General features: G+C 41.8%; 1 protein-coding gene and 1 long non-coding RNA gene across 12 annotated transcripts in view; one reads left to right on the top strand and one right to left on the bottom strand.

The window, feature by feature from the left end:
• Nucleotides 1–4,102, top strand: part of DCN (decorin) — a 46,590-nt gene extending 42,488 nt beyond the window's left edge. For all 3 annotated transcript variants that reach the window (XM_067009852.1, XM_059081162.2, XM_059081163.2), the window contains one exon: nucleotides 3,706–4,102. In XM_067009852.1, the coding sequence (XP_066865953.1) occupies nucleotides 3,706–3,900 (195 nt within the window). In that variant the 3' untranslated portion in view covers nucleotides 3,901–4,102. The remainder of the gene's footprint in view (nucleotides 1–3,705) is intronic.
• Nucleotides 1–21,138, bottom strand: part of LOC136792280 (uncharacterized) — a 520,212-nt gene that overhangs the window by 114,511 nt on the left and 384,563 nt on the right. For 7 of the 9 annotated variants that reach the window (XR_010835849.1, XR_010835856.1, XR_010835850.1 and 4 more), the window contains one exon: nucleotides 3,379–3,512. This is a non-coding gene — a long non-coding RNA (uncharacterized lncRNA). Of the gene's footprint in view, nucleotides 1–1,510; nucleotides 2,894–3,378; nucleotides 3,513–21,138 lie in introns of those variants that run through there. The other 2 variants (XR_010835854.1, XR_010835855.1) reach the window with 1 other exon arrangement.

Here is a 21,138-nt window from a genome sequence, read left to right as displayed (position 1 = left end):
GGAGGGAGGAAGAAGGGGGAGGAAGGAAGGAGGGAATAAAGAAAGGAAGGGAGGGAGGAAGAAAGGAAGAGAGGGAGGAAGAAAGGAAGGGAGGGAGGAAGAAAGGAAGGGAGGAAGGAAGGAGGGAATAAAGAAAGGAAGGGAGGGAGAAAGAAAGGAAGGGAGGGAAGAAGAAAGGAAGGGAGGGAAGAAGAAAGGAAGGGAGGGAGGAAGAAAGGAAGGGAAGAAGGAAGGAGGGAATACAGAAAGGAAGGGAGGGAGGAAGAAAGGAAGAGGGAGGAAGAAAGGAAGGGAGGAAGGAAGGAGGGAATAAAGGAAGGAAGGGAGGGAGGAAGAAAGGAAGGGAGGAAGGAAGGAGGGAATAAAGGAAGGGAGGGAAGAAGAAAGGAAGGGAGGGAAGAAGAAAGGAAGGGAGGAAGGAAGGAGGGAATAAAGGAAGGAAGGGAGGGAGGAAGAAAGGAAGGGAGGGAAGAAGAAAGGAAGGGAGGGAAGAAGAAAGGAAGGGAGGGAGGAAGAAAGGAAGGGAGGAAGGAAGGAGGGAATAAAGAAAGGAAGGGAGGGAGGAAGAAAGGAAGGGAAGAAGGAAGGAGGGAATACAGAAAGGAAGGGAGGGAGGAAGAAAGGAAGAGGGAGGAAGAAAGGAAGGGAGGAAGGAAGGAGGGAATAAAGGAAGGGAGGGAGGAAGAAAGGAAGGGAGGAAGGAAGGAGGGAATAAAGGAAGGGAGGGAGGGAGGAAGAAAGGAAGGGAGGAAGGAAGGAGGGAAGAAGAAAGGAAGGGAGGAAGGAAGGAGGAAATAAAGGAATGGAGGGAGGAAGAAGGGGGAGGAAGGAAGGAGGGAATAAAGAAAGGAAGGGAGGGAGGAAGAAAGGAAGGGAGGAAGGAAGGAGGGAATAAAGAATGGAAGAGAGGGAGGAAGAAAGGAAGAGAGGGAGGAAGGAAGGAGGGAATAAAGAAAGGAAGGGAGGGAGGAAGAAAGGAAGGGAGGAAGGAAGGAGGGAATAAAGGAAGGAAGGGAGGGAGGAAGAAAGGAAGGGAGGAAGGAAGGAGGGAAGAAGAAAGGAAGGGAGGAAGGAAGGAGGAAATAAAGGAATGGAGGGAGGAAGAAGGGGGAGGAAGGAAGGAGGGAATAAAGAAAGGAAGGGAGGGAGGAAGAAAGGAAGGGAAGAAGGAAGGAGGGAATAAAGAAAGGAAGGGAGGAAGGAAGAAAGAAAGGGAGGAAGGAAGGAGGGAATAAAGAAAGGAAGGGAGGGAGGAAGGAGGGAATAAAGAAAGGAAGGGAGGGAGGAAGAAAGGAAGAGAGGGAGGAAGAAAGGAAGGGAGGAAGGAAGGAGGGAATAAAGTAAGGGAGGAAGGAAGGAAGGAGGGAAATAGTAAAGAAAGGAGGGAAGAAAGGAAGAAAGAAAGGGGAGAAGACAAAATAACGTAGGGTAAAATACAGTTATTAAAATAACAAAATAATTATTAAGGAGAAAAATTTCTATTAAAGAAAAAAAAAAAAAGACCAAAAAAAAAAAAAAAATGGTCGGTCTAACCCCAGGACAAATGGTGAAAACAAAGCTACACAGACAAAATCTCACACAGCAGCACCCACATACACACTCACAAAAAGAAAAAAGGGGAAAATAATGGTATATCTTGCTCCCAAAGTCCACTTCCTCAACCTGGGATATTTCGCTGTCTATTCAGGTTTTCCACAGATGCAGGGCACTTCAAGCTGACTGTGGAGCTTTAACCCGCTGTTTCTGAGGCTGCTGGGAGGGACCACCCCCTCTCTTTGTTCGCACAGCTCCTGGGGCTCAGCCCTGGACCTGGCCCCGCCTCTGCGCGCAGGTCGTCTGAGGGCGTCTGCCCTTTGCTCAGAGAGGGCGGGGTCAAAGGAGCAGCAGCGTTAACGGAGCAGCTGATTTGTGGTCTCTGGCTCACTCAGGCGGTGGGTGGGGGGGCACGGATGTGGGGCGAGTCCGCGGTGGCAGAGGCCGGCGTGACGCTGCACCAGCCCGAGGCGCGCTGCGCGTTTTTCCGGGGAAGCAGTCCCAGGATCCCGGGACCCCGGCACTGGCGGGCTGCACAGGCTCCCGGGAGGGGCGGTGTGGAGAGTGACCTGCGCTCGCACACAGGCCTCTTGGTGGCGGCAGCAGCAACCATAGCGCCCCACACCCGTCTCTGTTGTCCGCGCCGGCAGCCGCAGCTCGCGCCCGTTTCTGGAGCTCCTTTATGTGGTACCCTTAATTCCCTTTCCTCGCGCCCCAGGAAGCAAAGAGGCAAGAAAAAGTCTATTGTCTCTTCGGCAGCTCCGCGCCCGTTTCTGGAGCTCCTTTAAGCGCCTCTCCTCGCGCAGCAGGAGGTAAAGAGGGAAGAAAAGGTCTCTTGCCTCTTCGGCAGCTCCAGACTTCTCCCGAACTCCCTCCCGGCCAGCCGTGGTGCGCTAACCCCTTCAGGCTGTTTTCGCTCTGCCAACTCCAGACCTTTCCCTGGGATCCGCCCGAGGCTCAGTTCCCAGCCCCGCCCGCCGCGGCGGGTGAGCAGACAAGCCTCTCGGGCAGGTGAGTGCTGATCGGCACCGATCCTCCGTGCAGGAATCTCTCCGCTTTGCCCTCCGCACCCTGTTGGCTGTGGTCTCCTCCGCGGCTCTGAAGCTTCCCCCTCCGCCACCCGCAGTCTCCGCCCGCGAAGGGGCTTCTAGTGTGTGGGAACCTTTCCTCCCTCTCGGTTCCCTCCCACTGGTGCAGGTCCCGTCCCTATTCTTTTGTCTCTGTTTATTCTTTTTTCTTTTGCCCTACCCAGGTACGTGGGGGGGTTTCTTGCCTGAGGTCTGAGGTCTGAGGTCTTCTGCCAGCGTTCGGTGGGTGTTCTATAGGAGAAGTTCCACGTGTAGATGTATTTCTGATGTATCTGTGAGGAGGAAGAGTGATCCCCGCGTCTTACTCTTCCGCCATCTTCTCGCTCCCCCCTAGCTATAGGTCTTTTGTAGATGCTCTTTATCAAGTTAAAAACGTTCCCTTTGATTTCTAGTTTACTGAAAATTTTTATCATGAAAGCATTTTTTCAAATGCTTTCTCTTTTCTATTGAGATGGTCATGTGATTTTTGTCCTTTATTCCTTTAATATGCTATATTAAATTAATTGATTTCCAGTTAAATAAGTTTTACACTCTTGAGATAAATCTTGCTTGGTCTTAGCCATGGTGAATACAGTGAAGGTTGCACTAGCGGGAGTTGTTGATGGTTGGGCAGAGAGTATAAGAGACAGGGAGAGTCAAAGATAATGTTAATGATTTTAGCCTGAGTCATCTGCAAAGACTGAAGTGCCATATACTGAGATGAGGAAGACTAAGGGAGGGAAAAGCGAGATTAAAAAGAGAGAAAGAGAGGGCTTGCCTGGTAGCGCAGTGGTTGAGAGTCTGTCTGCCGATGTAGGAGACGAGGGTTCGTGCCCCGGTCCGGGAGGATCCCACGTGCCGCGGAGTGGCTGGGCCCGTGAGCCATGGCCGCTGAACCTGTGCATCCGGAACCTGTGCTCCGCAACGGGAGAGGCCACAGCAGTGAGAGGCCCGAGTAAAAGAGAGAGAGAGAAATCAAAAGTTTGGTTTGAGAAGTATTAAGGTATTTAAACTGGAGGATGAGTGTACTAAAATAACGTATATACGTGTATGGTCTCAATATATTTAGAGGAAAATAACCATGTGCCATTATTTTGGGTTGTAGGTTGTCTACCTTCATAACAACAACATCTCTGCAATCGGCCCTAACGACTTCTGCCCACCTGGATACAACACCAAAAAGGCTTCTTATTCCGGGGTGAGCCTTTTCAGCAACCCAGTCCAGTACTGGGAGATCCAGCCATCCACCTTCCGATGTGTCTATGTGCGCTCTGCCATTCAGCTCGGAAACTACAAGTAGCTCCCAAGAAAGCCCTCGTTTTTATAACCTGGCAAAATCCCGTTAACGTCACTGCTCAAAAAAAAAAAAAAAAAAAAAAATGAAAGCTAGATACTGGAAACCTAACTGCAATGTGGATGTTTTCCCCACATGACTTATTATGCGTAAAGCCAAATATGCAGTTTAAATAATTGCCTACAATAAAAAAAAAATTTGCCTGCCATTTTCAGAATCCTTTTTTGAAGTTTATTATTGATGTTAACTGAGCTATTGCAGATATTCTTATTTCACTAAATGTAAAATTTGGAGTAAACAATTTAGTACAGCTTTTAATTTCCAGAAGAAATCAATAAAAATGGTATCAATCTTCTGTAACTCATAGGGGTGTTAGCGCCTTTGACATAGTCTAGCAATAATGTATTCATCCCCATTATTACTGATAAAGCCTCATTTGAGTGTGTAAATTCAATACAGGCTATGTAAAATGTTTGCTAATGTCATTATTTTGAAAAAAATAAATTCACAAGTACATTTTAAACTACTACTGTATAAAAGCGTAATTGTAAATCTTCTCTAACCTCAATTTTCTGAAGATAGTGAACATTGCTGTCTTGATAAAAACAGCACACCTTTTCAAGTTCTTAGGTATATATTCTACCTCTGTCCTTTGACATTTGTGCATTATAACTTACTTTATCTATATTCAGTATTAAGCTGATAAGGCACAAAACTGACTTTCTCTTATTGGTCTAAAAAACCAATATTTTTAGTTACTAAATACTAAATCAATTTTAAAACTATTATGTGTGTAATCAGGCTGAGCATTTCTGTACTTACTAGATGTATTAGAAATATTTCCTGCATTTAGTTAAACCTTCGATTTTAAAATTTTATTTTCTGCAGGATTTAGAAATAGCTATCAAAGCAGACCATTCAACAAGCCTGGGGAATGGGCTGATTTACCAAGAGTAAATATTTATCAAAAAATACATTTATGCTATCACCATCTAATAATTAACATGAGAAAACAGTTTATTTCTTTTATAACCTTGGGTGTTTTGTGATTGTAAATACTGAGACCCAACTCCGAATTGGTAACAATAAAGGGAAATACAAAACAGTCCTGCTATTAGATGAGCCTCTAGCGGAGTTTCTCTGCAATTCTTTCAGCTTTGCCTTCCTTCATTACATTTTCAGGCTGGCTTCCCGTATGGTTGCAAAATATGAATCTCCTCCATCATTTACCCACACATAAAAGCATATTAACACAAAATTTCAGGAAGTCATGAGATTCTCTCACATTATTACATACAAATTTCACAACCCTATAGAGTAAATGAGTAAATACTATTGTTATTCTCATTTTGTAGAAAAGTAAACTGAAGTTAGGAGAAGTTTAATAACTTTCTTATAGTTAAATACCTGGTAAATACCTGGCAATAGAGCTTTCTCTTTTAACCTTTGTACAAGTCAGGGTCTGGTAGAAAACAGAATTTACCCCAGAGAATTTAAATGAGGATAATTTAATGAAGGGAGTATTTTAGAGTGTGTGCAGAGTTTATGGCATGAAATTAGGGATGGTGAGGAACCTAGGAATGGGCACTGGAGGAAAGGCATTCTCACCCATGTGGATAAATGGACAGCAGAAGAAACTGAGTTTCTGGAGCTAAGTGTGAGGACAGCCATGGAAGGTTTCCATGCCCAGGAAGCCATGTCCCTGGAGGGTTTGCAACAGCCACCAGAGGTGAAGTACTGAAGCAGAGTATCAACCTTTCTTTCCTTCTACTTCACATCCTTTCACTGATCAAACCTAAAGGGAAGATAACCATCAAGAAAACCAGGAAGATTAAGCCTCCTCCTGGGGCAGAGCAGAGAAGGGAGGGGAATGGATCTGGTCAGGACACTCAAAGCATAACTAGCCCAAACGCTATAACAGTATCCGTAGAATGATTGAACAGATTCCACCAGCCTCCGCTAAGCATTTACATTTACATCGTTTGTCATCCCAGGCACTTTTTATGACCCCAATTATTTTAGACTTTTCTGCATTGATCAGAGATGCTAATAAATACAAAAATATTTGATGAAACTTTGTCAAATGATAGCTAAATCTGGTTTTCCATTATGAAACAGCAGACTGTTTTTATAATGGCTCTGACTAAAGCAAAGTTTACTTTTTGAAAGAAATATGGTTAGTATTAAAAATCGAAGAGTAAACAGAAGATGCACACTGTCAATGTTAATGGGCAGTCAATTACGTATTGTACATAAATTTGGCAGAAAACCAAAATAATATTTGGATAATTAGAAGAATCATGAGAGGGCTTCCCTGGTGGCGCAGTGGTTAAGAATCTGCCTGCCACTGCAAGGGACACGGGTTCAAGCCCTGGTCCGGGAAGATCCCACATGCAGCGGAGCAACTAAGCCCGTGTGCCACAACTACTGAGCCCGCGTGCCTAGAACCCGAGCTCCGCAACAAGAGAAGCCACCGCAGCGAGAAGCGCGCGCACCACAACGAAGACAATACAGCCAAAACTAAAATAAATTAATTAAAAATAAATTTAAAAAACAAGAATCATGAGAGTCAGAGCACAGGTCTCTAAACTGTTGCAGTTAAAGTCATAGTCTCGGAGACGGCTTAAAGATGGCGGAAGAGTAAGACGCGGAGATCTCCTTCCTCCTCACAGAGACATCAGAAATACATCTACACGTGGAACTTCTCCTAGAGAACACTCACCGAACGCTGGCAGAAGACCTCAGACCTCCAAAAAGGCAAGAAACTCCCCACATATCTGGGTAGGGCAAAAGAAAAAAGAATAAACAGGGACAAAAGAATAGGGACGGGACCTACGCCAGTGGGAGGGAGCCGTGAAGGAGGAAAGACTCCCACACACTAGAGGCCCCTTCGCGGGCGGAGACTGCGGGCGCCGGAGGGGGAAGCTCCGGAGCCGCGGAGGACAGCTCAGCCACAGGGGTGCGGAGGGCAAAGCGGAGAGATTCCCGCAGAGGATCTGTACCGACCGGCACTCACCAGCCCGAGAGGCTTGTCTGCTCGCCCGCCGGGGCGGGCGGGGCCGGGAGCTGAGGCTCGGGCTTCAGTCGGATCCCAGGGAAAGGTCTGGAGTTGGCAGAATGAAGACAGCTTGAAGGGGGCTAGTGCGCCACGGCTGGCCGGGAGGGAGTTCGGGAGAAGTCTGGAGCTGCCGAAGAGGCAAGAGACCTTTTCCTCCCTCTTTGCTGCCTGGGCGCGAGGGGAGGGGATTAAGTGCGCCGCTTAAAGGAGCCCCAGAGGCGGGCGCGGAGCTGCCGAAGAGACAGGAGACTTTTTCTTGCCTCTTTGCTTCCTCGGGTGTGAGGTGAGGGGATTAGGAGCACCGCGTAGAGGAACTCCAGAGGCGGGCGCGAGCCGCGGCTGTCGGCACGGACAGTAGAGACGGGTGTCGGACGCTGGGGTTGCTGCTGCCGCCGCCAGGAGGCCTGTGTGTGAGCACAGGTCACTCTCCACACCGGCCCTCCCGGGAGCCCGTGCAGTCCGCCACTGCCGGGGTCCCGGGATCCAGGGACAGCTTCCCCGGGAGAACACACGGCGCGCCTTGGGCCTGTGCAGCGTCACGTCGGCCTCTGCCGCCGCGGACTCGCCCCACCCCCGTGCCACTCCCTCCCCCCAGCCTGAGTGAGCTGGAGCCCCCGAATCAACTGCTCCCTTAACATCGTCCTGTCTGAGGGAAGGGCAGTCGCCCTCGGACAACCTACACGCAGAGGCGGGACCAAGTCCAAAGCTGAACCCCAGGAGCTGTGTGAACAGAGAGGAGAGGGGGAGGTCTCTCCCAGCAGCCTCAGAAGCGGCGGATTAAAGCTCCACAATCAACTTTAAGTGCCCTGCATCTATTGAAAACCTGAATAGACAACAACCAAGTTGAGGAGGTGGACTTTGGGAGCAAGATATACTATTATTTCCCCCTTTTTTTTTCTTTTAGTGAGTGTGTATGTGTGTGCTGCTGTGTGAGATTTTGTCTGTATAGCTTTGCTTTCACCATTTGTCCTAGGGTTAGACAGACCCAATTTTCTGTTTTTTTTTTTTTTAAGGAAATTTTTCTTCTTAATAATTATTTTTTATTTTAATAACTATACTTTATACTACTCTGTCTTCTCCCGTTCTTTCTTCCTTTCTTCCTTCCTTTCTTCCCTCCTTCCCTCCTTTCTTCCTTCCTTCCCCCCTTCTTTCCTCCCTTCCCCTCTTCCTTCCTCCCTTTCTTCCTCTGCAGCTTCCTTCCTTCCTTTCTTGCTTCCTTCCTTCATTTCTTCCTTCCTTTCTTCCTTCCTTCCCTCCCTCCCTCCTTCCTTCCTTTTCTTTCTATTTATTCTACCTTTTATTTTGAGCCGTGTGGATTAAAGGTTCTTGGCGCCCCAGCCAGGCACCAGGGCGGTGTCCCTGAGGTGGGAGAACCAACCTCAAGACACTAGTCCACAAGAGACCTCCCAGCTCCACATAATATCAAACGGCGAAAATCTCCCACAGATCTCCATCTCAACACCAAGACCCAGCTTCACTCAAGGACCAGCAAAGAACAGTGCTGGACACCCTATCCCCAACAAAGAGCAAGACAGGTCTACAGCCCCATCCATTAGCAGAGAGGCTGCCTAAAATCATAATAAGGTTACCAACATCCCCAAACACACCACCAGACGAGGACCTTCCCACCAGAAAGACAAGATCCAGCCTCATCCACCAGAACAGAGGCACTAGTCCCCCCAACCAGGGAATCTACTCAACCCACTGAACCAACCTTAGCCACTGGGGACAGCCACCAAAAACAACAGGAACTACGAACCTGCAGCGTGCAAAAAGGAGACCCCAAACACAGTAAGATAAGTGAAATGAGAAGACAGAAAAACACACAACAGATGAAGGAGCAAGATAAAAACACACCAGACCTAACAGATGAAGAGGTAATAGCCAATCTACCTGAAAGAGAATTTAGAATAATGATGGTGAAGATGATGCAAAATCTTGGAAATAGAATAGACAATTTGCAAGAAACAGTTAACAGGGACCTAGAAGAAATAAAGAGGAAGCAAGCAACGATGAGCAACACAATAAATGAAATGAAAAATACTCTAGATGGGATCAATAGCAGAATAACTGAGGCAGAAGGACGGATAAGTGACCTGGAAGATAAAATAGTGGAAATAACTACTGCAGAGCAGAAGAAAGAAAAAAGAATGAGAAGAACTGAGGACAGTCTCAGAGACCTCTGGGACAACATTAAACGCACCAACATTCGAATCATAGGGGTCCCAGAAGAAGAAGAGAAAAAGAAAGGGACTGAGAAAATATTTGAAGAGATTATAGTTGAAAACTTCCCTAATATAGGAAAGGAAATAGTCAATCAAGTCCAGGAAGCACAGAGAGTTCCATACAGGATAAACCCAAAGAGAAACACGCCAAGACACATAATAATCAAACTGTCAAAAATTAAATACAGGGCTTCCCTGGTGGCGCAGTGGTTGGGGGTCCGCCTGCCGATGCAGGGGATGCGGGTTCGTGCCCTGGTCCGGGAGGATCCCGCGTGCCGCGGAGCGGCTGGGCCCGTGGGCCATGGCCGCTGGGCCTGCGCGTCCGGAGCCTGTGCTCCGCAGCGGGAGAGGCCGCAGCGGTGAGAGGCCCTCGTACCACTAAAAAAAAAAAAAAAAAAAAAAATTAAATACAAAGAAAACATATTAAAAGCAGCAAGGGAAAAACAACAAATAACACACAAGGGAATCCCCATAAGATTAACATCTGATCTTTCAGCAGAAACTCTACAAGCCAGAAGGGAGTGGCAGGACATATTTAAAGTGATGAAGGAAAAAAACCTACAACCAAGATTACTCTACCCAGCAAGGATCTCATTCAGATTTGATGGAGAAATTAAAACCTTTACAGACAAGCAAAAGCTGAGAGAGTTCAGCACCACCAAACCAGCTCTACAACAAATCCTAAAGGAACTTCTCTAGGCAAGAAACACAAGAGAAGGAAAAGACCTACAAGAACAACCCGAAACAATTAAGTAAATGCTAATAGGAACATACATATGGATAATTACCTTAAATGTAAATGGATTAAATGCTCCCACCAAAAGACACAGACTGGCTGAATGGTTACACAAACAAGACCCATATATATGCTGTCTACAAGAGATCCACTTCAGACCTAGGGACACATACAGAATGAAAGTGAGGGGATGGAAAAAGATATTCCATGCAAATGGAAATCAGAAGAAAGCTGGAGTAGCAATTCTCATATCAGACAAAATAGACTTTAAAATAAAGACTATTACAAGAGACAAAGAAGGACACTACATAATGATCAAGTGATCGATCCATGAAGAAGATATTACAATTGTAAATATTTACGCACCCAACAACATAGGAGCACCTCAATACATAAGGCAAATACTAACAGCCTTAAAAGGGGAAATCGACAGTAACACAATTATAATGGGGGACTTTAACACCCCACTTTCACCAATGGACAGATCATCCAAAATGAAAATAAATAAGGAAACACAAGCTTTAAATGATACATTACACAAGATGGACTTCATTGATATTTATAGGACATTCCATCCAAAAACAACAGAATACACATTTTTCTCAAGTGCTCATGGAACATTCTCCAGGATTGATCATATATTGGGTCACAAATCTAGCCTTGACAAATTTAAGAAAATTGAAATCGTATCAAGTATCTTTTCCGACCACAACGCTATGAGACTAGATATCAATTATAGGAAAAGATCTGTAAAAAATACAAACACATGGAGGCTAAACAATACACTACTTAATAACGAAGTGATCACTGAAGAAATCAAAGAGGAAATCAAAAAATACTTAGAAACAAATGACAATGGAGACACAACGACCCAAAACCTATGGGATACAGCAAAAGCAGTTCTAAGACGCAAGTTTATAGCAATACAATCATACCTTAAGAAATAGGAAACATCTCGAATAAACAACCTAACTTTGCACTTAAAGCAATTAGAGAAAGAAGAACAAAAAAAACCCAAATTTAGCAGAAGGAAAGAAATCATAAAGATCAGATCAGAAATAAATGAAAAAGAAGTGAAGGAAACAATAGCAAAGATCAATAAAACTAAAAGCTGGTTCTTTGAGAAGATAAATAAAATTGATAAACCATTAGCCAGACTCATCAAGAATAAAAGGGAGAAGACTCAAATCAATAGAATTAGAAATGAAAAAGGAGATGTAACAACTGACACTGCAGAAATACAAAAGATTATTAGAGATTACTACAAGCAACTGTATGCCAATAAAATGGTCAACCTGGAAGAAATGGACAAATTCTTAGAAATGCACAACCTGCCGAGACAGAACCAGGAAGAAATAGAAAATATGAACAGACCAATCACAAGCACTGAAATTGAAACTGTGATTAAAAATCTTCCAGCAAACAAAAGCCCAGGACCAGATGGCTTCACAGGCGAATTCTATCAAACATTTAGAGAAGAGCTAACACCTATCCTTCTCAAACTCTTCCAACAGATAGCAGAGGGAGGAACACTCCCAAACTCATTCTATGAGGCCACCATCACCCTGATACCAAAACCAGACAAAGACGTCACAAAGAAAGAAAACTACAGGCCAATATCACTGATGAACATAGATGCAAAAATCCTCAACAAAATACTAGCAAACAGAATCCAACAGCACATTAAAAGGATCATACACCATGATCAAGTGGGGTTTATTCCAGGAATGCAAGGATTCTTCAATATACGCAAATCAATCAACGTGATACACCATATCAACAAACTGAAGGAGAAAAACCATATGATCATCTCAATAGATGCAGAGAAAGCTTTTGACAAAAATCAACACTCATTTATGATAAAAACCTTGCAGAAAGTAGGCATACAGGGAACTTTCCTCAACATAATAAAGGCCATATATGACAAACCCACAGCTAGCATCATTCTCAATGGTGAAAAACTGAAACCATTTCCACTAAGATCAGGAACAAGACAAGGTTGCCCACTCTCACCACTCTTATTCAACATAGTTTTGGAAGTTCTAGCCACAGCAATTAGAGAAGAAAAAGAAATAAAAGGAATCCAAATAGGAAAAGAAGAAGTAAAGCTGTCACTGTTTGCAGATGACATGATACTATACATAGAGAATCCTAAGGATGCTACCAGAAAACTACTAGAGCTAATCAATGAATTTGGTAAAGTTGCAGGATACAAAATTAATGCACAGAAATCTCTGGCATTCTTATACACTAATGATGAAAAATCTGAGAGTGAAATTAAGAAAACACTCCCATTTACCATTGCAACAAAAAGAATAAAATACCTAGGAATAAACCTACCTAAGGAGACAAAAGACTTGTATGCAGAAAACTATAAGACAGTGATGAAAGAAATTAAAGATGATACAAATAGGTGGAGAGATATACCATGTTCCTGGATTGGAAGAATCAACATTGTGAAAATGACTATACTACCCAAAGCAATCTACCGATTCAATGCAATCCCTATCAAATTACCACTGCAATTTTTTACAGAACTAGAACAAAAAATTTCACAATTTGTATGGAAACACAAAAGACCCCGAATAGCCAAAGCAATCTTGAGAACGAGAAATGGAGCTGGAGGAATTAGGCTCCCTGACTTCAGACTCTACTACAAGGCTACAGTAATCAAGACAATATGGTACTGGCACAAAAACAGAAATATAGATCAATGGAACAGGATAGAGAGCCCAGAGATAAACCCACACACATATGGTCACCTTATCTTTGATAAAGGAGGGAAGGATATACATTGGAGAAAAGACAGCGTCTTCAATAAGTGGTGCTGGGAAAACTGGACAGCTACATGTAAAAGTATGAAATTAGAACAATCCCTAACACCACACACAAAAATAAACTCAAAATGGGTTAAAGACCTAAATGTAAGGCCAGACACCATCAAACTCTTAGAGGAAAACATAGGCAGAACACTATACGACATAAATCACAGCAAGATCCTTTTTGACCCATCTCCTAGAGAAATGGAAATAAAAACAAAAATAAACAAATGGGACCTAATGAAACTTAAAAGCTTTTGCACAGCAAAGATACCATAAACAAGACCAAAAGACAACCCTCAGAATGGGAGAAAATATTTGCAAATGAAGCAACTGACAAAGGATTAATATCCAAAATTTATAAGCAACTCATGCAGCTCAATAACAAAAAAACAAACAACCCAATCCAAAAATGGGCAGAAGAACTAAATAGACATTTCTCCAAAGAAGATATACAGATTTCTAACAAACACATGAAAGAATGCTCAACCTCATTAATCATTAGAGAAATGCAAATCAAAACTACAATGAGATATCATCTCACACCGGTCAGATTGGCCATCATCAAAAACTCTAGAAACAACAAATGCTGGAGAGGGTGTGGAGAAAAGGGAACCCTCTTGCACTGCTGGTGGGAATGTAAATTGATACAGCCGCTATGGAGAACAGTATGGAGGTTCCTTAAAAAACTACAAATAGAACTACCATACGACCCAGCAATCCCACTACTGGGCATATGCCCTGAGAAAACCATAATTCAGAAAGACTCATGTACCAAAATGTTCATTGCAGCTCTATTTACAATAGCCAGGACATGGAAGCAACCTAAGTGTCCATCAACAGATGAATGGATAAAGAAGATGTGGCACATATATACAATGGAATATTACTCAGCCATAAAAAGAAATGAAACTGAGTTATTTATAATGAGGTGGATGGACCTGGAGTCTGTCATACAGAGTGAAGTAAGTCAGAAGGAGAAAAACAAATACCGTATGCTAACACATATATATGGACTCTAAGGGAAAAAAATGTCATGAAGAGATTAGTGGTAGGATGGGAATAAAACACAGACTTACTCGAGCATGGACTTGAGGATATGGGGAGGGGGAAGGGTGGGCTGTGACGAAGTGAGAGAGTGGCAGGGACATATATACACTATCAAATGTAAATTAGATAGCTAGTGGGAAGCTGCTGCATAGCACAGGGAGATCACCTCTGTGCTTTGTGACCACCTAGAGGGGTGGGATAGGGAGGGTGGGAGAGAGGGTGATGCAAGAGGGAAGAGATATGGGAACATATGTATATGTATAACTGATTCAGTTTGTTGTAAAGGAAAAACTAACACACTATTGTAAAACAATTATACTCCGATAAAGATGTTAAAAAAAATTAAAAAATAAAGTCATAGTCTCCTTATACCAGTTATGCCTGTAATGTACAAAGCTCTGTACAAGGTATTTAATTATCAAGTGATCATGTTAGTGATGTTTATTCATAGTCTGTCATTAGCCAATAAGTGGAAAATGCTATTTATTGCTTTAGCATACTCTATTCATTCATTCATTCATTCATTCAATAAACTAGCACTGAATATATTGCAGACATGAGATGACTCCTGGTAGAAAGATTAAAACAACAACAACAGTAGCAACAATAGATATTTATTTCTGGAGTTTATTCAATGCATACAACAAATTGGCAGCTTCTGTGTTTGGCTCTTTTTGGACCATGTCTACTTATCACAAAAATTCCCTAAGAATGTACTATTTCCATTTCACAGATGATGAAATTGAGCTATAGGAAATGCAGAGTCAGAATCATAGCCCTGATCCAGTTAGGGTCAGCCCTTACTTATGCAACAGTCTATGCAATTCATAGCATGTCGAGACCAAAGGTGATGTTCTTAACAATTATGAAGGGAATCTGTCCATGGTTCTCAGCAGTTCCTCCACATTGTGTTAATAGGTTAGAGTGTTGAGGTGCAGATGCCATAAAGATAATCACTATTACTTATTGAATACTATGTCTTAACTGTATATAAAGTATCTTATTTAATGTTTACAACAGCCCTGTGGGCTCTGTATGGTTATTTAATACCCCTTTTACAGATGAGCGGGTAGAGCCACAGAGAGGTCAAGTAATTTTCCCACGGATACACAGCCTGTAAGTAAGAAAGGAAAACTTTCCGTCCCTTCGATGTGTTGCTTTCTGCTACTTTAGAAAAGAATGTGCCCAATAATGAAGGATCACTGAACCATAGCATCCGCCATCTTCTTTGCAATAGTGTGCAGGGCTATAAAATAATGGGCATCCCACCAGTCCAAATTAGTGTTTTCACATTTCAAAAAAGATAAATTTGTTCATAAAAATTGAAAATAATGTACAAAAACACTGTTCAACTTTGAAAATGTTCTCTATCAGTACTGTTCAGTATTGTATCCACTAGCCAAATATGGCTATGGAGTACTAGAAATGTGATAGAACTGAAGAACTTACTTTTAAATTTTATTTAATTTTACTGAATTTTAAGATGATAGCCATATGTAACTGGTTGGTATCATATTCTAAATACTCCCATATTCTAAATACGGAGACTCTGCCTCCGTCTCCACACGGCCTCCTTCTCTTGTGTGTTTGTCTTTTCTCCTCTTTTATAAGGACAGCAGTTATATTGGATTAAGCCCTACTCCAATTCAGTATGACCTCGTCTTAACTTGATTACATCTGCCAAGGTCACACTCACAGTACTAGGGGCTAGATCTTGAACCTATCTTTTGAAGGGACATAATTCAACCATTAACACTCACTTTCTTTTTCTCTTTATTTTCTCTCTATTCTACTCCAATTCAGTATGACCTCGTCTTAACTTGATTACATCTGCCAAGGTCACACTCACAGTACTAGGGGTTAGATCTTGAACCTGTCTTTTGAGGGGACATAATTCAACCATTAACACTCACTTTCTTTTTCTCTTTATTAGAATGCTTATTTATTTTTTGTTTTCCTTTCTATTAACACTTTTGTTTGACTGTGTGTGGTTTACATTACAGGTTGGAAAGTATGAATTTGGCCCTGACCCTTTGTGGCTGGGTAAGCCTCCTTCATACATTCAAGCTAGCCTAGGCTGTACACATTTTGGTCTGAAGAGCTGTCATCTTACCATATTCAAGTGACCCAAATTTTCCAGGACACAGTATTTATGTTCTTTTCATGCATTCCTCTTCAATGACCTTGATCTGGCAATGAGAGTTACTATGTCATTCTCATCACATAAATCAGGCGTAACCTGGGTGTCCACTTTTTTTCCTGGTTCACTCATTTTACTGAATCTTCCCCATACCTTCCTTTTCTTTTTTCCTTCCTCCTTCTCCATAATACAATTCCTCATTCCACGGTTTATTGCAGCTGCAGATGCAGGATCTCATTCCCTGATCTTCCAGGCAAACAAAGAGATGCCTGATCCCTTAAGTAAACTAAAAACTAAAAATGTATACACAACACTTTCTCATTCATCCAGAGTTCCAGCGAGGCCTGTTCTAAGACTGCCCCTCAATGCACACTGTTAACTCTTTACAAGACTTCATTGCCCTTCAGACTCTCATCTACTGCACAACAGGTGTTATAGGTGGCTGAGTTATTTCATTTCTGATTTTGCTGCTCATTTTTTAATTCCCATACTTATTGCTAAGTAATTTCTTTTAAGAGATCTGTTTATATATTCTAGTGTACCATCTGTCACAGTTACTTCAAGTCACAGGTCTGTGACAGACTGTTAATTTCACACTACAAACCGTAACAGTGGAAAACAAAGGAAAATCAAGAGAGGGAAAACACTAAACTTATTAAAATCAAACATAAACATCCAGGAATGTAAAACAACCTTCAAATGGAGTTAAATTTGAAGTAAGAGAAAGTCCATATTTCCCCCCAGTGCACAATAATGAGAGAAGGACGGGATGAAATGCCCCCCTGAGTACATGACTCCCAACCACTGATTAGCCATCGATGATTAGGAGACTTGCCCTCCAGGCTCCTTATTCCAATAAGGACTGGACTATGACTAAATTCATGCTCCCAGGCCTTCACAGACAAACGTAGGAACACAAATCAATTTTTAGATCTACTCAAACATCAAAATAATCTAACCCTCCTATCTAGGCCTGACATATCTACTAGCACGTATCACTTTGTTCATTCAACACATATTTACTAAAGACCTACTGTGTGTCTGACATTGCCCTGGTGGCGGAGAGAGAGCAATGAACAGTGTCTCACCCTCATGCAGCAGACATCACAGTGAGAGGAGACCTCTGGGCCATGACAAATAAAACAAAGGAAAGAAAAGGATAAGGGAATAAGGAAAGTGAGAGGATGGGACTTGCTATTTTATATAGGATGGTCAGAAAAAGACCTTCAGATAAAGTGACATTTGAGCAGATATATGAAGGATGGAAGGAAGAAAACCAAAAAAGAAGCCCAATGTTAGGAAGATGCATGGCAGGTTCTAGTAAGAAAGAGATCAAATGTGAACAGGTAAAATGAATAAAGGAGAGGGAAGATATGGCATGAGGTCAGAGAGGTAATGGGAACCTAAATCCTGTGGGACTTTTTTAGGCAATTTTAAAGACTATCTTTTCCCCTGAGCAAGACAGGAAGCTATTGAAGGGTTTTCAGCAGAGGAATGACTTGATTCAACTGTCTATGAAAGGGTACCTCAGGTTTCATGGGCCCAGAAACTGAAATGGACCCAGGAGGGGTATTTAGGATGCGATTGTAATAAACAATAGATGATGATGGTTTTTGACCTGGTTAGTAACAGAGAAGACGGTGAGAATGGGTCACAGTATGGAAGTGTTTTGAAAATACAAAGGGCAAGGATGGCTGAGACATCAAACGGGGTGTGAGAGAGAAAGAAGAGGGACAGAAACGACTCCATGAATTTTCGTCTGAGCCACTGGGAGGCTGAAGTCACCATTGACTGGGTTGGGAAACGCTGAGGAGGCTGTGGTGGAGAGCGCTGAAATCAAAAGTCTGGTTTTGGATTTGTTCCTTTTAAGATGCCGATTCAGTTTCTATGAAGAGGTATACAAGAGGCTCTTGATCTAGGAGTCTGGAGCTCAGGGAGAGGGTTGGGTTGTAGACATAAGTTTGGGAGATGTCAGAGTATAGATTGCCCGCCTTTCTCAGCACAGAAATGACTTGACTTTATCAAAACTAAGCAGTCATACTGTAATGTTAGCAACACATTTTACAGGGCCAATTCTGGCCTTTTGCAATGTTCTTGTGGTTTCTAAGATAAATAAACATATTATATGTTTCCCTCTGGATGCCTTTGCTAAGATCCTGTCAGCATTTCCAAAACAGTCCTTGCTTGAACAATACCAGGAAATAAAAACCTCTTGAGGAGAAAGCATTTTATTGTTTTTGAAAAAATCCCTGTGTTTTCTCTTATGAGTTAAAAATTATATAAAAACACAGTCTAGTTTCTGTTTCCCTCAAGAGTTCACATTAACAAAAATACAGCTTGGTGTCTGCCTTGAATGTGGATTGATAACTTGCTGGTGGTTTGACAGTTATGAATAAACAGTCCTGTACCATAAAGAAAGCATATCCCTCAAACTGCAGGAGGTCTCGGTGGGCCTCAGGCACTGTACCAACATATTTAACTAGAAAACCACAGAAACACATATAAGTTCCATAGCTGATCATTATTTCATGGAATTCCAGCATAGACAATTCTGTTATAACTTCTATTGATCACTAGTTTATGAAGAATCCATGAGGTCACCTGATCTGGCATCGATATGTAAAAAAATATAAAACATTTCTCTTGAAATAATTTACTTTTTCTTATCTTCTCACAAAACCATGTATGTGGGGGGGTGTATGGAGGGGGTACCTTCTTGTAATCTAAACATGCTCATAAGAGAAAAAGTAAAATTCTAATTAATTGGATCATTCATTCATGTATTTATTTAATTCACACATTTATTGAGGACATAGAATATAACAGGAACTATGCTAGGTCTGGAGAAAATAAAAACAAAAAAATGTATATTTGATTTCCTGTAGTTAATAAGAGTGGGATGTGAAAGTGAGATATTATTTCAATCACCTTTAAAAATGAATGAAATGGTAATACCTGAGAAGATTCTGAGAGGAAATGAAAGTCAAAAGTATTGTGTCCCTGTTCATGATTAAAAATTATAATGCTAAACTAATTTCCTGTGGCTGTCTTTGACTTCAGGAAAAACATCTGGAACACTGTGAGAAATACCAGGCCACCTACAACTCACAAAGCTTTTTCTGAGGTCTAGGAAATGATAAATAAAGCTTATGAGACCAGCTGTTCATGAATGCTGTTATTTTGATTAAGATCCTTTTCATAACATCTGGACTGATAGATGGATTTTTTCCTCTGCTATATCTTCCTAGCTTCAGCAACTCTCATTGGTAAATATACTAGAAATCTATTTACCTAAGATGAGTGATGATAGAGTTCATAGTTTATGAAAGGAAAGGTTAGTGCAGAAAACTCAGCTACTCTTGAGTGGGCTGTAGAACACAGCTGGGATATAGAAGTTGCTGTCATATTCACAAAGCCTACATTTTCTCAGATATCTAGGGTCCACTTTAAACTCCTTTCTGAGAAAGAATGCCTTTGGCTCTAGTGGGCAAAAACTGGAAATGAGGTAATAATGTAAACACAGTCTTTTCATAGGTTGCTAGAAATCCTTGACCTTGGTCCTTTTTGACTCTGAAACTAGCAAATTGATTTGAAGTTGTTTTGGCTTATTTTTTCACATGGGCAAGCATGTATTTTTTCCCAGTTTTACTGAGATATAATTACAAATGTTATTACAAATACTATAAATAATAACATTATCTTTAAGGCGTACAATTAACCCTTGAACAACACCAGTCTGAACTGTGTAGGTCCACTTATACACGTATTTTTTCCAATAAACACATGTAGTGATACGCAGTTAATGGAATCCATGGGTGCAGATCCACAGATACAGAGGACTGACTGGGACTTGAGTATCCATGGATTTTGGTATCTGTGGGAAGTCCTGGAACCAATCCACAATGGATACCGAGGGACGACTATACAACATAATAATTTGGTGTTTACACACACATACTATATATATAGTGGTGAAACAATCACCACAATAAGTTTAGTTAACATCCCTCAGTTTATATCCTTTCACTGGGTTTTCTTTCAGTAGTAATAATAACAATAGCAATACTTTGCATTGATATGACAGCTTTTGGTTGACAAGTATATTCACTGATATAATCTCATTGCTGTTTTACGACCAACAGTGGAATTTGTTTATATTCTGAAAGAGACAAGGTATAAGTAATTTTAAAAGGCTTTGATAGAGAAATGAAATTAAACATAGGCCTAATCCATTAGCTAAGGGACAAGGAGTTGCATTGCTAACAGACGGGGGAAGAAAAAGATCTTTTTTCCTGCTCCAAATTCTTATTGGTATCTCCTCTACCTCTTCACTGGCTTACTCCCTCATTCTCTCATTTATCCATTCCCTTTCTGTTATGGCCTGAATGTCTGTGACATTCCAAAATTCATCTGTTGAAACCCTATCCCCCAATATGACGGTATTAGAAAGTGGGGCATTTTCCCCTAAGATCAGGAAAAACAAAACTGACTAATCTTACCACTTCTATTAAACATTGTGCAGAAAGTGCTAGATACGTAAATATAAATAAACATAATGAAAAGAATGGAAACATAAATGAAAAGAATGAAGATTAGAAGAGGTAAAACCATCTTCATTTGAAAATGACATGGATATAGCCATAAAAATACTAAGATAACAATAAAAGATACCTACTAAAATTAATAAGTCAGTTTAGCAAGATCACAGAATGCAAGGTTAATATACAAGAATCAGGTTTGTTTTTGCTTACTAGCAGCAAAAACCTGGAATTTTTTTTTATTCTGTTTATCTTAGAATTATAAAATGCATGTTTGAACACATGAATAAATTTAACAGGAGACATGTAAGACATATACATAAAAAACTATGAAATATCCCTTATAGAAATCAAAGGATAGCTAGTGGGAAGCAGCCACATAGCACAGGGAGATCAGCTCGGTGCTTTGTGACCACCTAGAGGGGTGGGATAGGGAGGGTGGGAGGGAGGCGCAAGAGGGAGGGGATATGGGGATATATGTATACGTATAGCTGATTCACTTTGTTATAAAGCAGAAACTAACACACCATTGTAAAGCAATTATACTCCAATACAGATTTTTTTTTTTTTTTTTTTTTTGAGGTACGTGGGCCTCTCAGGCTCCGGACGCGCAGGCTCAGAGGCCGTGGCTCACGGGCCCAGCCGCTCCGCGGCATGTGGGATCTTCCCAGACAGGGG

This window comes from Kogia breviceps, chromosome 12, assembly GCF_026419965.1.
Source record: "Kogia breviceps isolate mKogBre1 chromosome 12, mKogBre1 haplotype 1, whole genome shotgun sequence".
NCBI lineage: Eukaryota > Metazoa > Chordata > Mammalia > Artiodactyla > Physeteridae > Kogia > Kogia breviceps.
Note: the sequence above shows the minus strand (reverse complement) of the source record. Positions and strands in the feature narration are given on the sequence as shown.